At 47.7% G+C, this 17721-nt stretch overlaps 2 protein-coding genes across 2 annotated transcripts in view; both read left to right on the top strand.

Moving 5' to 3' along the window:
• Positions 1–6320: 6320 nt before the first annotated feature.
• Positions 6321–8800, top strand: LOC115238210 (protein dachsous-like). Its single transcript, XM_029811816.1, has 2 exons — positions 6321–6403; positions 6991–8800. The coding sequence occupies exons 1-2, from the start codon at positions 6321–6323 to the stop codon at positions 8798–8800; spliced, it is 1893 nt and encodes a 630-aa protein (XP_029667676.1).
• A 590-nt stretch (positions 8801–9390) lies between these two features.
• LOC115238244 (protein dachsous) overlaps positions 9391–17721 on the top strand; it is a 310168-nt gene continuing 301837 nt past the window's right edge. The window contains exon 1 of the mRNA XM_029811895.1: positions 9391–9529. Within this exon, the coding sequence (XP_029667755.1) occupies positions 9503–9529 (27 nt within the window). The 5' untranslated portion in view covers positions 9391–9502. The remainder of the gene's footprint in view (positions 9530–17721) is intronic.

The following is a 17721-nucleotide window of genomic DNA, read 5'->3' as shown; positions in this document are numbered from 1 at the left end:
AATGCCGAGGACAAGGAGATGACGTGGAGGCACCACTCGCCTTATTAGGTTTCTACTTCCCTCGCTTCTCCCTGCGTCACTCTACGTTTCTCATCCTCCCCCTGTGCAGCTCTTAAAAATCATGGCTGCACGTAACCGTCTACTGATTATATGGATTCGGCGATGATTTCTGATGATGCCCCCGACCTCCGAAATGGTAAAATAATACAGTGTCGTGTCCTAGCCCGGACCCTTTGGGTTCCGTGGGCCGGTTCGTTAGCGGGACCTTGGCGCGAGGCACCCTGTCATTATGCGGCTGGTCTCCATCACCCCCACCAGTATCCAATTTTCGGCGCCTCTCCGTACAACCAACGTGGACTCGACAAATCCTCCTGCTCTCTCCGCCGCTCTCCTTTCTTTTTCCGCTACGCGTTCGATCTCCTCTCTCGCCGGAGACCTTCATCGTTTTCCTCGGTGCTACTATTTTACGCCATTTTACCACTCCGCGACATTGCCCGCGTTTGTGCCGCGCATCGCGTGAATTGTGAATCGTCGTGAGAAAATATTCCCGACTTCTCTTTCTCTTTCCTGCGCACGGTTTCCGCCGCATTCAGACACGCGCGTTACGTGTCCGCTGTTGTTAACTCTTTTCAGCGCAAAATATAGAAAGGGCTGCTTAAAATGTACGGAACTTTGCGAAAATTGTATTTGTGATGTTTGTGTGCGAATGCTCTCTTTGTAAAATGAAATTAGTCCATGTATTCAACGCGGTCTTTACCGCATTGAATTATGAAAATATATACAATACTATACATGACCTCTTCCTTGTAAAATATTTGTCGGAATATTTTTTGAACGATATAGAGGAACAACAATCGATTTTAACTTTTTTTTTTAAAACGTAATCAAATTAAGGGTTGAAAATGTATTCTTTAACGTGTTTTTATATTTTTTAATTTTTTTATCTCTCTGCAAGTGAAAGGAACCATCAAATACCATTTTTACGAAATTCGAGCGAGCGTCGCGAAATACTAGAGGTAGGCACGACTATGAACGGACATTTGAAACTCGTAACTCGATCGTGCACTGACTTTGTCTGCTAAAGTCGTCGTGTCTATACGTTCGCTAAACACTCGTATTCCTTCCTGCGACTTTGCATAATTTGATTTCTTCAGCTTTGGAAATAATTCTAATCCCATACGCGATGAAAAATCACGAAGAATTAAATTATATTTTAAAACATCTCTTTCTTTCTCTTTCACCGACATTTGCAAAATCGACGATATTTTGCGTGAAATCTTATCCAGACGAAGAATAAGAATTTGACGTATACAACGAGTAAATTCCTTAACTAGTTATTTACCGGTACACCTATCTCACTTTGGAGAATAATGACACGACGGCTCGTTTTTGATCTTTCAAAATACATATTCTGTTGCATCGTAGCGTTTTCTGGGCGGCCGACGCTTGCTGATTGGCTTCGCCGGAAGTGGGTCGACGAAACCGCGGGGTTCCATTCGTATGCTTGTAAAAGCGCGCGGCGGTCCAGCATCCTTGGGGTGCACTCGTCCTTGGGGCGTCTCTTTGCAGGTGTAGGTGGTCCTCGCGAGCGGCGATCATTTCGCTTAATGACGAGAGCTCGGTCCTCTCTTTCCTTTCTTTGGTCTCAGATTATCGCACCGTGGTTCTTTCCTTATATCCACGAACCACTTCGGTTCCTCTTCTTTACGTCCTCGTCCTCTGCCCTCGTGCTACAACCTTTTATCCCTGAACTCTGTAATTTTCTTCTAGCGACCGTGCCACCACGTCGCGCCGAAATTGGTGTACGCTGGAACGATTTCGTAGAAATATGCCTCGTCGCTAAAAGAGGGGAATCGGGCACGACAGTGACGGTGGCATTTTCATCGTGAGTTCGACCTTAGAAGAAAAAGAGGAAGAAGAAGAAGAAGAAGAGATAGAGAAAAGACGAGATTGGAAGAGAACGAAAACGAACGAGCCGAAAGAGAACGACGAGAATTAGGAGAGGTAAGGTAATAAGTAGAGGAGAGCAAGAGGTGGATTGGGAAAGAGGGAGAAAGTCTGGTTCCGAGAACAGTCGTACGATGAGGAATCGTTCGGCAGTACTGAACACCTCTTGGCTTTCCTCTCGACGTAGAGATTCGCAGGTGCGCCAATTTCTCTCGTCCCGATGCCGTAGGGACGCAGGCAAGCGTGACAACACGCAACACATTTCTTTCTATCATGCCAAAAATGATACACATTGGCTGCAGATGGAAGTCATTATTATTACAAAGAAGTGTTTTTGCTGCCGACCGTCTGTCGATGTGTCGAGCCACCGTCCTGGACATATAGGCGCGCTGACGACTTACCGATAAGAAGTTCTCTCTCCTCCTGGATCTCTCTCCTCGGATCTGTCCAAGAAGCGAAATTGGCAAACAATTTGAAACCCGATCCGCATATTCCCACGTCATTAAAGCTAACTATATTGCCAATTCAAGTCATTTTAGCAAAATTAAGAGCGCGCGCTAATCGCGCATTATTTCTACTCGCGAAATCCACGCGGAAAGTGACTTCCGCACACACAAACGACTTAATTTCCGGGAAATATTCGCGTGTCACCGCGATATTATATGCGCGTCGTCATGTTACGTGATGGTGTGCGCGCGCGCTCGCTCCGCTTCCAGCACCTGCAAGAAAAGCCGAGCGGTTGACCGAGCAAACAATACGGACGATGATGCACCGTCCCGAGCGTATTGTCCGCGCCGCAGCGAGTAGTAGTAGGCGGCGGATTTATCTGCCTACTCGTAGAGTCAGGTAGAGAGACGAGAAAGAGAGAAAGGAGAGAGAGACAACAGGGGTCCTCGACCCCCGGTGCACGTCGCGTCTCTGCACGGCGGCCGACCGGCTGCCGCCGTCGTCGTCGTCGCCGTCGTCACCGTCGGAACCGATAGATCTTTCTTTCGTTCCTGGCTAATTTTGCGCGCCAGCGCGATGATTCACTGGTTATCAATAACTTCACGAAATAACAAACCGCCGTACAGTAGCACTTTCTCGTGACGTGATCCTCGACGGCTTCGTAACGTATTAGCGAATCGTCATAATGGCCGGTTGCAACGAGTTGCCGATTCGCGACGGTTCTACGATGATTGCCGATCGTTGTTCATTACCTCGTCTAATTGTCGCCGTAAACGTTTGTTAACTTTTGATCGCCGTGCTCGGCAAGTATTATATATTTCAATGAGATTCTCTGCAATCGAGGAAATGACGATAGTCTAATATCTAATATTAACGACATCTTGAACTTTATATTTTATCAGTATACTGAGATTTTTTAATGAAATCGTGATTGCATTTGTATTAAGAATATCCTATGACATTGTATCGATAAGAATATTGGCACTTTGGACAAGCATTTATAATTTCGGAGAAGCAAATATTTGCATTATATTTAATGATATTATTTGCATAATGCTTATTGAATAGTGATATAAGAACAACATTTATAATTTCCACAGGTCTTTTTCCATGTAAAAAGATATAGAATAGTAATATACATTTACAATGTATATTGTTATTTATAAAATTTATATCGTCTGTAAAAATTGTCTCTTTATAATATAAATTATTTTACTCATCTACAACAGGGGTCCTCGACCCCCGGTGCACGTCGCGTCTCTGCACGGCGGCCGACCGGCTGCCGCCGTCGTCGTCGTCGCCGTCGTCACCGTCGGAACCGATAGATCTTTCTTTCGTTCCTGGCTAATTTTGCGCGCCAGCGCGATGATTCACTAGTTATCAATAACTTCACGAAATAATAAACCGCCGTACAGTAGCACTTTCTCGTGACGTGATCCTCGACGGCTTCGTAACGTATTAGCGAATCGTCATAATGGCCGGTTGCAACGAGTTGCCGATTCGCGACGGTTCTACGATGATTGCCGATCGTTGTTCATTACCTCGTCTAATTGTCGCCGTAAACGTTTGTTAACTTTTGATCGCCGTGCTCGGCAAGTATTATATATTTCAATGAGATTCTCTGCAATCGAGGAAATGACGATAGTCTAATATCTAATATTAACGACATCTTGAACTTTATATTTTATCAGTATACTGAGATTTTTTAATGAAATCGTGATTGCATTTGTATTAAGAATATCCTATGACATTGTATCGATAAGAATATTGGCACTTTGGACAAGCATTTATAATTTCGGAGAAGCAAATATTTGCATTATATTTAATGATATTATTTGCATAATGCTTATTGAATAGTGATATAAGAACAACATTTATAATTTCCACAGGTCTTTTTCCATGTAAAAAGATATAGAATAGTAATATACATTTACAATGTATATTGTTATTTATAAAATTTATATCGTCTGTAAAAATTGTCTCTTTATAATATAAATTATTTTACTCATCTATATATATATGCATATGTTATATATTCGCGGTTGATGGCGAGTTTGAAATATCCGATCATATTTCATACATTTATACAACTAATATCAAAGGATTGGTTTCATAACAAAATATCAAAATTAATGTGCCGCTGAAAATATATTTAGCAGCCTCTAATCTAAAATGCAAGATATAAACCTAATAACGTCAAAATGTAAATTTATGATAAAAATCTGATGTAAATTGATTATCACGAAAGCATCTGTAATATTTAAAGAAGTTTGAAATTTATTCGATTTAATTTCAGATTTCCCTAATATGTGATTGCAATTTGTTCTATTCGATCATAGATATTAGATGATTTGTATGTCATATCCAAAAGACATTTCGCATTTTTGTAATTCTGATTTACGTGTCTAACAATAAGAGATGTCCTCTCTTGTCATGTCATGAAATTCCAGAATCTTGACCATTTGTCTTATTCGATCTTAAATCATTAGGCAATTCATGGGATATATTGCTTAGAACCGCTCCGATATTTTTCTGGTCACGTTGCAAAAATTCCAGAACCTGTCCTGCCTCCTGTCATTAGTCATTAAACAATTCGTACAAGACACTGACATGTCCTTTCGCTCGGAAAATCTTTCTCGAAAAGCTTATTTTCGTATAACAGGCGTTTCTAGGATACGGCACGTCCTCGTAGCCGTTTTTCTTGTCGCGTCACGAAATTCCAGGACTTTGGCACAGGAGACACGTACAGGAGGCTCTACGTAGGGCCGGGCGCGGAATGAGCGCCGACGGTAAGTCGGTTCCTCGCATACCGAGCGCTCAGGTAGGTAGGTAGGTAGGTAGGTAGGTAGGTAGATAGGACGGTGGAGAGAAGGAAAAGGATGTGAGAAGGAGTGCGAGCGAGTCGGCATGCGAGCAGGCAAGCAAGGCAGGTAAGAGAGTTTGGTATGGTCTAGCTGCTCGCTGCCGAGGAGCGCGTTGAATGCCGGGGCCCGGTTGCGAGCAGCATCGCTGCTCCCCTCTCCAAGATGGCCGCCGGTTGGGTCCAGCTTCGCGACCCCCCCCCTCCCTCCACCCTCCCTTGCTCTCCCTCTCGACCGTGCGGGCCCGTCGAGTCAGGGGAAGGGTAGGCATCGCAGGTGCCGCCATGTCAGTGCATGCCTAACCTCGAAGCCGCGCGGAACGGACGTTGGGCTCGAGTACGCGACAACACCTCGTGCCGTAATCTCTCAATGGGACTTTACTAGTTAAGTCTCTCGTCGCAGAGTTCGCGCATACGGATCGTCGGCATACGCGAACCGTAGGACCGATTCCTCCCGCCAATCGTTTACCCGAAACGACGTGCGTGAGAGTTTTCAGCGCGCGATACCAAAAGTGCTCCGATCGGTCGAGGCCCCCTCTCGGCCTATCGTCGATATCGACGCGTGAACGGAGAAGAGAAGACGGACAAGATTACGCGTCCCGACAGTGGCCGCGAAGAGAATCGCGATTCGCGATTCGCGAGTATCTCAGTGAACGTCGGTGCGTATGTTGTATCGTGTTACTTGGCGCGCGTTTCGCGTACGCAAGATCGGGCAGAAGCGCGTTATTTATCCTATCAGTGTGTGTCGCGAGTGTACATTGACAGTTCGAAATACGTATACGAATATAGTTGCTTTTCCATTCGCTCCATTCTCGATTCTGATTATTCTAATCTCTCGCCTGATCGTTAAATTCGCCTAAGATTTCATCGACGATCCGCAACACGGAAAAAGCGTATGTCTCGCGTGAAGCTAGGGAGAATGACAACGGCAACGACCGGCCCGCGACATCGTGGAACGAATTAGGCGCGTCGTGATCGACGGGAGTCCGCGACGCAGGATCACGCCGAGGAACGGAAACGTGTGTTCCAAGGACAGACGCACGAGGTGTCCGACGGGACACCATGTATGACGCGAGACGATCGCGCCGGGTTCACGACCGGTCGTGCTGATCGGTCCGATTATCAGGTCGTGGATCTAACGCGAGGAATGTGCCATATCTCGCCGTAGACATATTCCCGGTGACAGCGAGTGTACTTAGGACGTGTCTAGCTGGCGGAGAAGAGATTTTGAAGGGTAGAGGGACGACGTCGTAATTCGACTGTGTTCGTTCGAGTAAAGGAATCTTCACGACGCTGGTATGTCGCGAATTGCACCAGGAAACGGCTCGGGCGGCCACTTTTTTTTTTTTTTTTTTTTTTTTTTTTTTTTTTTTTTTTCCGCGAGAAATTAGAGATAATACTCGGCGTCGGTGTAAGTGATACTATAGCCGAGAGAAACCGAGGATAAAAGCAGTGATTTCGTGGTTCGTTGGTGCTGGTGCTAAATATGTTAGGTTAGGTTAGGTGATAATAAAGGTGCCGGTAAAGAAAGGAAAGCGCCGTGCTAATCATCGTGAGTTTCGTCGTCGCGGACGAGAGAGGAATTTCGTGCGAGCACAAGAAGGACATCGAAAATACTCTGAGTGTCGTGACATTAGAAGACGCGACAAGTGATAGGTTTCTCGTTGGTCATCGCGCACTCGGCCTTTCGCGAGACTAGCGGCCGCGTAGGAATGGAAAGATCGAGATAATATCAGGAAGACGGGAGAGGAGGAGGAGGAGGAGGAGGAGGAGGAGGACGGCCGTGGCGTGGTGTTGGAGACCCCCAGGATGCGGCATCTGCTACTGTTCCTCGTCCTGGGAGCGACCCTCGCCCCGGGCGCGCTGCCCGAGCACGTAAAGTACCTGGAGGTCTCCGAGAATGCGCGGCCGGGTACTAGGGTGGGCTTTATCGACGCCGACAATCCGCCGTACCTGATAGTGTCGGTGCCGGGTTCATCGGTGGAGTCCGATCTGATCGTCGATCAGGCGACGGGCGAGATAAGGACGAGGGTACAGCTGGATCGCGAGACCCGTCCGTCGTATAGCCTGGTAGCGTTGCAACAGAACATACAGGTAGTCGTGAATGTCCTTGACGAGAACGATAACGCGCCAACCTTTCCCGTCAACCACGTGGACGTGGAGTTCCCGGAGAATTCGCCGCGCGACGCCAAACGGGCATTGCCACCGGCCAAGGATCCCGATCTCGGCCAGTACTCGACGCAACGTTACGAGATCGTATCCGGCAATCACGGCGACGTCTTCCGGCTATCGCAGCATCGCGGCCGCGACGGTGTCCTCTACCTGGACTTGCAGAATTCCGGCTCGCTGGATCGGGAGGCGCGTTCGCGTTATCATTTGGTGATCGAGGCGCTCGACGGCGGAACGCCGCCGCTCCGGTCGAGCTTGCACGTGAACGTGACGGTGCAGGACGTCAACGACAATCCGCCCATCTTCAATCAGACGCGCTACGTCGCGTGCGTGCCGGAGAACGCGACCGTCGGCACGCCGGTGTTGGCGGTGAACGCGACCGACGCCGACGCCGGTGACAATGGCCGCATCGAGTACTCCATCAATCGCCGGCAGTCCGATCGCGAGGAGATGTTCCGCATCGATCCGGAGACCGGCATGGTCTACGTCAACAAGGCCCTTGACTTTGAGTCCAAGGAACGGCACGAGCTGGTGATCGTCGCCCGGGATCGCGGCGCTCAACCGCTCGAAGCTAGCGCCTTTCTATCTGTACGCGTGACTGACGTCAATGACAATCAACCGGCCATCACCGTCATCTTCCTATCGGACGACGCGACCCCCAAGATCAGCGAGAGCGCGCAACCCGGCGAATTCATCGCCCGGATATCCGTCAGTGATCCCGACTCTAGAACGGAATACTCAAATGCGACGGTTACGCTGACCGGTGGCGAGGGTCACTTCGGTCTCGCCACGCGAGACAACATCATCTATCTGGTGGTGGTGGAGCGTCCACTGGATCGCGAGGAGAAGCCCGTCTACGATCTGTCAGTGGAGGCAACGGACGCCGGCACGCCACCGCTTCGTGCCGTGCGCACCTTCCGACTTCTCGTCACCGACGTCAACGACAACGCTCCCAAGTTTGTGCAGGAGAGATACGAGGCTCATCTCCTGGAGGCGTCCGAGCCCGGCACGTCGGTGCTGCAAGTGACCGCGACCGATCTCGACGAAGGCGCCAACTCGGCCGTACGTTACTCCCTCCTCAACACAACGTCGTGGTTCGCGATCGACGAGATCACCGGACTCATCAACACGGTGACGCACGTGGAATGCGAGATCGACCCGGCGCCGATCCTCGTGGTGATCGCGACCGATTCCGGACGGCCGCCCCTGAGCAGCAGTGCGACCGTACGCGTGACAGTGCACGATTACAACGACAACGAGCCGATCTTCGAGAAGCCCCTCTACAACGCCACCGTGCCGGAGGACATGCCCGTCGGACGCTGCTTTCTCAAGGTAGGAGATCGTGCGAAAATTACGATTTCTCTTCACGCTTCATAACGAAGCGTTGATTGCGCGCGCCGCGGAAATGTGAGAAAGCTGAGATCCTTGATCGATACGTCAAAACGATAATGTCACGTCAAGTCGCGTGACGGGTGAATGTGTTTGTGATATATATATATATGTGTGTGTGTGTGTGTGTGTGTGTGTATAGTAAAAGGCTAACAGCGATTGTTTTGTTAGCCGGGTTGTAACGCAAAAAGTTGCGAAATAGATCCGCGGGCTGTTGTAATTTTGTGAATTGCTTGTCATGCCGCTTGATATCTATATGACGTGCGGAATATTTTCCACACTTGTCTGAACGTTCGCGTTCGCGGGTGTAAACGTCGGGAGACGTAACGCTGTCATCTCTCTTAACAAGCGTGGTACTGTCGGTGGTCTTTCTCCCTCTCTCTTTCTACGTGTAATTGATATTTATATTCAAAGAAAACTCGATTCCGGCGTGAGGTTGATTTCTCTATCTTAATTCGTTAAATCATCATCGTTTGCGCGCACAAATCGATTATACAGAAGTTACGAACCGCGTTCGCGAATGTTCACGATGCGAGAAATCGAGGTTTAATTGACATATACTTAAACGCGACCGATTCCGGACGGCCGCCCCTGAGCAGCAGTGCGACCGTACGCGTGACAGTGCACGATTACAACGACAACGAGCCGATCTTCGAGAAGCCCCTCTACAACGCCACCGTGCCGGAGGACATGCCCGTCGGACGCTGCTTTCTCAAGGTAGGAGATCGTGCGAAAATTACGATTTCTCTTCACGCTTCATAACGAAGCGTTGATTGCGCGCGCCGCGGAAATGTGAGAAAGCTGAGATCCTTGATCGATACGTCAAAACGATAATGTCACGTCAAGTCGCGTGACGGGTGAATGTGTTTGTGAATCTATGATGAAAAGTGTTTCGCACATTTTGTTAAAATGAACGATATGTTTACGTTACGCTTTTCACATGCTGCGGCGCGATATAATTGTGTTTTAATACAATGTTCACGATGCGAGAAATCGAGGTTTAATTGACATATACTTAAAGAACCAGCTAATCTTTCCCGTCATTCACACAATCGAAGAAAATCCGTCACCAGGCCTTTATACGGCAATCCCTAATTAATCCGTCATCGCAATCGATTGCGAGAGACGTTTACCCGAGCTCTCGCGACGAGCCTCTACTAATTAATATCTTAAATGTCGCGCCTCGACTCAAAAGAATTGACGGTGGATATTTTCCGTTTAACCCTTGCATAAGCCACGTCGTTTCGCGCGTAAAATCGCTAAGATTCACATTAAAGGTTACCTTCCACGCGGCCAAGCGGGCGAAAGGGCACGAACGCATCGCTCGTAAGCCAGTCGTGAGCTGTCAGGCACGTACGTTACGGGAAAGCTGTAATTGGTACTCGCGAGGACGAGCGAGAGGTTTTCTTCGGCGTGTTTCAATTAGTACCGGCGGTTATCCAGGTAGTGCGCGTTATCGATCATCGTTTTTTTTTATTCCGGGAAAGATGTACGCGATTCGAAGGTGAAGTAAAATCCGCGCGCGACTTCTCATTTGCATACGCGTCCCCGCGCTAACGGTCGCGCGTCTTTTCCTCCGAGAGGAAGAAAGAAGGATGGGGAGGGGAGAGCGACCTGAATGAGGAAAGTATACTGTACGCAAAAGTGTTGCGTATGTATGGACACGCGGATAACGGGGCGACATGAATCGCTCGGGGCGTAGCGTCGCCGACCCGAGAGGAGATGAGTACAGCGCCTCTCCGTTGCTTCCTCCGTCTCTCGCCTCGTCTCGCCTCGTCTCGCCTCGTATTCCGGTATTATATCGACCACGTGGCGCTCGCGGAGAAATCCCGCCGACGTTTCCTTAGCGGGGCCGTCGCCGCCGCTATACATCTTCCCCAGAGCGGTGTTAGAGCGCGAACAAGTTAGTCCCGACACACCGATGGTGCTTTATGAGCGCGTTGGTACATCCTGCCGTGCGAGCGGTCCCGCATTTGTATACGTTCCGAACGGGATAACGACGAGCGGGGAATAAAGGACAGGAGGTGGGAGTGAAGAGCGAATCCCGGAAGGGTTGACATAGTGGGGGGTCGCGCGTCTCTGAAATTTGAGATATCGCGTCGTTTTGTAAAAGCGATTACGCGTGTACCGGCTGTTGTCTGACATTACGAATGATCGTATTACGTTTGACGTGTATAATCGTCGAAAGTAACATTACACCTCTTATGGTCGCGCGCCGGTAATCATACTATCGCGAGATAGAGCCGCGAGAAATCGAGATCTCTCGGCGCAACCAAGGAGCAAGAGTGTAACGCGAGCGGCGCTAAATTCTTCTCTTTTAATTTTTTTTTCCCCGCACCTAAACGCAATTCAAACTCGGCGCTGAAAGTTACTGAAAGTGAAAGTCTGATGTAATACGCCGATAATGCCCGAGAGACTAATTCGCCGCAATCAGCGAGCCGATCGTCGACGGTATCGCGCCGACCGTTAAATCGCCCTGACACGGTCAATGCGCTTCTTTACGCTTTGACGAAACGCGCGCGCGATAAAAACGCTTCTCGCTGCATATGCTTAACGCATCTCGACCGTCGCATTTCTCTGACCGAGATATATTCATCCATGAAACGACTTCACAAAAGCGTCCGTCATTCATACAACATCGATTCATGGGCCGTAGATTCTGGAGGGAAGAGACGCGATGGAAGGGACACGCGAAGCAGGAACGCAAAATAAAGGAAGAGAAGAAATCTTTCTTCTCCTCTTTCCTCTCCCTCCTCCCTCTCACGTCCGTCTGTCTCGCGCGCGCGCGCGCGCGCGCGCTCGGCCCTTTTTTGTCCCGTTGGATTGTCATCCGCGTGCAACGCGACTACACGCCGCCGAATGCCGATGGAAATTGCACGGGAATAAGCCGAGTGCATTTTTCAATCGCCGACGCAAGCATCGCGCGCATCCGGCGGGGGCCCATACGTGTGCAATGCGACTCAATGTTAATGGCTGCCCCCGGTACGATATATATTTTATTGACGTTTCGCTGCCTAGTTCAATGATAATTTATAATTGTTGTCCGCGCGCGCCCAACTGTAATTATTATAATTACATATTTTTCGTTCGGGCCCTCTCGGAATCGGGTCCTGGCCCGGGTCCCGGGACCGGACGCCCTCTTCGTTCCATCCCTCTCGATGCAGCTCCACCCCTTTGGTCCTTCGTCTCTCGGGGCCTCCTGCCCTTTCCCCTTCATACGTTTCTCTCTCTTTCTTTCCGTCTGTCTCTCGATCTCGCTCCTTCCTTCTCCATCTCGCTCGCTCGCTGCTCTTTCTATCTCGCGAACAGAGACCAGATCTACGGCGGCTCCGCTGTAGAAACGGGTTTTGGAAGTTGGACTCGCGCGAGTCGACTTCTCGCGTTCGATTCCTAAGAGAAACCACTGTCTCTGCTCTCGTCTCCGCTTAACGCCAAACGTGTGGTCGTTTGATTCCGATAGCGATAAATGTCGAAGGCAATGACGAGTATAAAAAAAAAAAATAAATAAATAAAAATAAAAATACACGAATAGCACAAATATTGCTTTCAGATTGATAAGCTATTCAATTATGACATAATTAATTTTTTCGGCATCTCCGGTTTGCAATCTCGCATAGGAATCGCGTTATTAGCAAACACCACTCATCGAATCTAACAATATCCGCGCATATTCACGCACGAGGAATAACGGAACGCGTGCGTACACGCGTATATATCCCGTGTACACGTACGCGCGCGGCCTACACCGTCGGGAACACTGGTTCCAATTCATCCTCGCGCAGGTCTCCCATTATCCATCCTAACCGGTGACGGAGGATCATTAAGCCACGGCGTCTTTTGTCCGTCTCTATAATACGTCCGTCTCTAACAACGAAGCTCGAAAAGAACGAGGGACTCGAGAAAAATGCAGCCAGGCGTGCTCTACTTCGAGATGCGCCGACTTTCCTCCAAGCATCTTGAAGTTCTTCTCGAGGACCGAGAAGACGGGAACGATCATTCGTTATACACTTTTCACGACCACTGTATCGAGTCGAAGAATCGAGATTATGAATTGAACGTGAATCGCGACGAACGATGCCGTCAAATCTTTCGGGGATGCATCTCTCTCTCTCTCTCTTTTCTCTCTCTATCTCTCTATCTCTCTATCTATCTATCTATCTATCTCGGACGCCGGTATATATCGCGGTACGAAGTGATGACCGTAATGACTCTAACCACCGTCTGACATCTGGCATTAGGCACTCGGGCTTTCGAGTGGCAACGCCCGCAGCAATTGTTGCCGTTTACGACTGCCGTGCGCGCTCCTCTTCTCCCTTCACCCTCCTCCCTACCAATGATTCTTCTTCTCTTTTATCTCTTCTCCTCTTCTCTCTCTTTCTCTCATTCTATCTCGTTTTCGTTCCTACGTGCACACTCGGCTGCTTCGTTTCTCTACGTCTCTTCTCCCTCCGTCCTTTCCCTTTCCCTTATAATCTCTCGCTCCGTCTTTCTCTCTCCCTCTATCTTTTTCTTTCTCTTCCCTTTCTTTCTGTCCCTCTCAACCATTCTCCTCGTATCTCCTTCTCGTTTCCCTTTGTCTCGTTCTCGCTCGTACGTCTCTTCTCTCTCTCTCTCTCTCTCTCCCTCCTTCGCTCGCTTCTGGTCCCTCCCTACCTCTCGTTGGTCCGCTCTCGATCCTACGCGCTATAGACCGCATTCCCGAGCGCAACGACGAGGCAAAGATATATGTATATGCATTCGCGTGTGCAGCGTTCGCCGTCGCCACACTGCCGTCGTGCTGTTGCAGTTGCGAAGCAGCACGCTCGCAGTGCTACTCCTGAAAAGTCATAATTTTGCGATATTTCTAATATATTTTGCACTACTTTCTCACAACGTGCGATTGCCCGCCGACAGGTGACAACGCTCGCGTTCTTTCGGTGCGAACGAGCGAGCGAGTGTAAGCGCACAGCCGCTTATTTACAAGCGGATTATGCAATCAATATGCCACAACACACGCGGCTCTAATCGTAATACCGCGCTACATAATGCGAATCTGGTTTTGTCCGGGGCCCGCGCGTTCCACTCGAATTGCAAAACGTGACACGCGCTCGTTAACCCGCGAGCGTTCACGTCACAAACACGTGTAGCTTCGAATTAAAATAGGGAATGTATAATGAAGATTATAACGCGTTTATATATTCTGGAGAATTGGAAGTGCAAATATATATGTATGGACGAAATTATTTATCTCGAAATCATCACGATATGGCATTCTCTATAGCTCAAATATGACTTATATCTTTGTTTATTTTGTTTCGTATAAGAAATTGTCAACGCAATATAAGCCTTAACGATTCTTCATTTTGAGAGTGATTTTGTTCGTATCTTTCGCTATATCATTTACACGTTTTAATTCTCTATTGAAAATATCACGCGTCAGATTGTGCGAAAGTATACCGTGTAGTCGCTCTTGTGTGTGATACGCGTAACACTATCGTTCATCACATTCACTATTCCGTATCCTCATTTCAGGAATAATAGAGATTAGATTTCCAATGAAAGAAAAAAAAACAGACCGTCTCTCATCGAATAACGACTTATATCACGTATCGCGCAAAGCACAATTATGAGCGTTAGAAACTCATCCTTATTAAACACGCGCACATTAACCAAATTTCTCTTTGTACAAAAATACACCAGGCCGATAGACCTAGTTTTTTCTAATGACGAATGCCGGAAACTCACTCGTACGAACTAGCAATTTGTGCAGCGATAAATCGTATCTTTCATATCTTGTTTTAAACAATCTTTTTATTTATTGGATGAAATGCGGGCAGCGAAATATTCTTTCTTTTTAAATTATAGCGATGCGCTGCCATAGGATTAGATAGCTTCAATAATCAGTTCGTACGTTTCACCATGAAGTGGAACATACGCGGCGACGAATCGCGCGATTTTCTTCGGCAGAAACGCCTCTCTCGAACAATTCGCATCGGTCCCGACAGTTGAAAATAAATCCTAACGGACAGCGATCGTTTAGCGGGAGAAAAAAACAGGATTATCCTTATCGGCGTAGCTGATTACCATCATTTTCTTGCGCTCCTAGCAGCATCGCGCGCGATAACCATCCGTTATCGAGTTTCCCATGTCTCCCTGGATTACCCAACGTCCTTCTCTCTCTTCTCGATAGTGGGTGGTGAGATATTAGACGACCCGTCGTTCGTCCTCGCGTTCAAAATGCACAGGGTACCGTAATCTATTTAAATAGTCGCGGAAAAAGACAAGTCGCCGGTATTTCTTGCTCGTAAATTTCGAGTTTCTCACATCGGCGTTACGCAAGAAACGAGCCCAAGGCTTAGCTAGCCATATATTTTCGATGCGAGCTTTTTCCGCGTTTTACTTTACACTGGCGGTTAATGTTACCCATGAGAGAAGACTGCAATTTCGGACTGGATTCCGCGCGCGAAATCTCGCGAAAAATTAAATGCTTTAATGCTCCGCCGATACTTTTTTTTAAAATTTCCTTTCACACGCGCGCACACACTGTGATGCTCGCAACGACGCGGACAAACGATACCGACTCGCTGTCGAGCTGACCAAGAGTAGACAGTAGAAGATGTGTACGTCGTAAGAAGTAGGTGATTGCTCGGGAACTCCTACGAGAGAGCCGGGACCGAGGTGTGCTGCCGAGAGTCTACGACGCGCGCACACACTGTGATGCTCGCAACGACGCGGACAAACGATACCGACTCGCTGTCGAGCTGACCAAGAGTAGACAGTAGAAGATGTGTACGTCGTAAGAAGTAGGTGATTGCTCGGGAACTTCTACGAGAGAGCCGGGACCGAGGTGTGCTCCCGAGAGTCTACGGTGCATAACGCCGTTCAGAAAGGAACGGCTCGTAAAATCCTTGGCAGCTGGGCGAGCCTGGCTACAGGCATACAGACCGCGGAAGACAAGCCGAGAAAAATCCTTGCGCTCTCTACGCGATCGTACGATATCCCTCTCTTCCTCCTTCTCCCCGCGGTTATCATACCGGGATTACAAGCGCGCCCAATAAAGCCGTTTTATAACGACATCACTCGCGACTTATAAGCAATTTATGAAGTTTCGAGGGAAATTTCGTCCAACACGTATTTTCTTAAAGTTTGTGTAGATAGTAAAAAGAGAAAAAAATAATTTACTGATAATAATTTAAAATATTCTCTCTTCTTTTCTCTCAAAATGTAAGGATTAATAACGCGTAAATCAATTTCTGTTACTTTAAGGATGATGTCATCAAGTATTATCGGGACAATGCGAATAAAATAATTTAAGTAACACGCCGCTGTTCGAGTGACATTATAAGTTGCTTGAACTTATCAATGTGGCATGATTGTCTCCGAATATCTATAAATGTCTAGTACCGGATATTATAAAATCGTACGTATCGTTGCGTTAATGAACGAAAATAACGTTGATCGTAACGACGCTTGTTTTTAAAAGTTTGATTATCGTGATAATTCAACTTGTCACAGCCTCGCACGTAAAGTGTAATTTTACATTTATGCTCAATCATATCTGATAATTTTTCTCTTTTGCCTGACGACATTTCTCTTTGAAAAATTATAATTTTTCACAGAGAACTCTCTCTCTCTCTCTCTCGATCCACTTTGAAACGATGGAGAGAGAATAGAACTATGTGATCAATATATTTCTCATTTTTCATACGCCCTTGAATAAACTACTTAATTAAGTTATAACAAAGATGTGGGGATGAGAGGCGATTAAGAAACTTCTCAGATTCGCCAAAGGCGTTAAAACGTTAAAATCGGGCCATGTTTCGTGATCCCGATCGAAGTCGGTCACTCTCGATCATTCCATGCCGAAGAGCCCGCGGCTGGCTGCAGCCGAGCGTTTCCTCCAAGTTTAACGAAACGACGAAGAGTGAGAGGGAAAAGGGGAAGGGAAGATGGAAGAGAGGTTTTAAGTGCGTATGTATATGCATCGAGGCGTCGAGGAGAGAAAGCGCTCGATAGGCAGATCGGTACCGGGTTATAACGCAGGTAGAGGCAATCGGGAGATGAAGGCGCGAGAGAAAAGGGACGGGAAACTGCGTGTGAGCCGCACTTTCCAATGCACTTGGTGCGACCGGGAAAGTGCAAGCGTCGGGTTAAGCCGAGCGTAGACCTCATTTGCACCTGCATCACGCGCCTTTGCCTCATCAACAAAACATCCTATTTCGCGATTCCGTGAAAAAATAGTCTCGTTACTTGTGAAAGTTTGCATCCCGGCAGAATAAACAGTAATATATATTCATGATGTTACCGAAAAAATAAAAATATAAACTCGAAATTGATTAATGAAACATTAACTTTAAAAAAATAAACGTACGCGCTAAGAATTATATTTATTGTTAGATAGCTTAAAAGTGTGTGTGTGTGTGTGTGTGTGTGTGTGTGTGTGTTGGAACGTTATTAGTATATGATTCGATGAAAACTGATGTCACATTTCTCGAGTTTATAAAAATTTAATTGGACGGTTATTTTAAAATGATGATAAAATTTGCCAAGGCAGTCTCTTACACTATTTATCTCTCTCTGTGCATCAGATTGTTCGCTTCTCTCTCCATTATATCGGATTACGGAATAAACGAAGCGACTTTTATATATGTCGGTCATTGCCCGATCGACGGAATCCGAAGGTTGCACGCGAGATTGGATTTCGTGAGCGTGTGCGAGTTTAGTTTTACACTTAATTTCGCGATCGATCATCGGCGATCCCACGTCTCGAGCGTTTTCTCCGCCGCACGATCGAGCTCTGGGGCGCATTCCGCCGCACGCATCTCGTCTCGCGACCGATCAGGCTGCAACGCTCAGAGGGAAAAGCACTTTCCGATCGATGCACGCTGCAGGAAAGTCGTGTGGGTGGCCGATTACGCGCGATTTGATTG

This window comes from Formica exsecta, unplaced genomic scaffold (assembly GCF_003651465.1).
Source record: "Formica exsecta isolate Colony F162 unplaced genomic scaffold, ASM365146v1 scaffold33, whole genome shotgun sequence".
Taxonomy (NCBI): Eukaryota; Metazoa; Arthropoda; class Insecta; order Hymenoptera; family Formicidae; genus Formica; species Formica exsecta.
The sequence above is the reverse complement of the archived record's forward strand: the minus strand, read 5'-3'. Positions and strand labels throughout refer to the sequence as shown.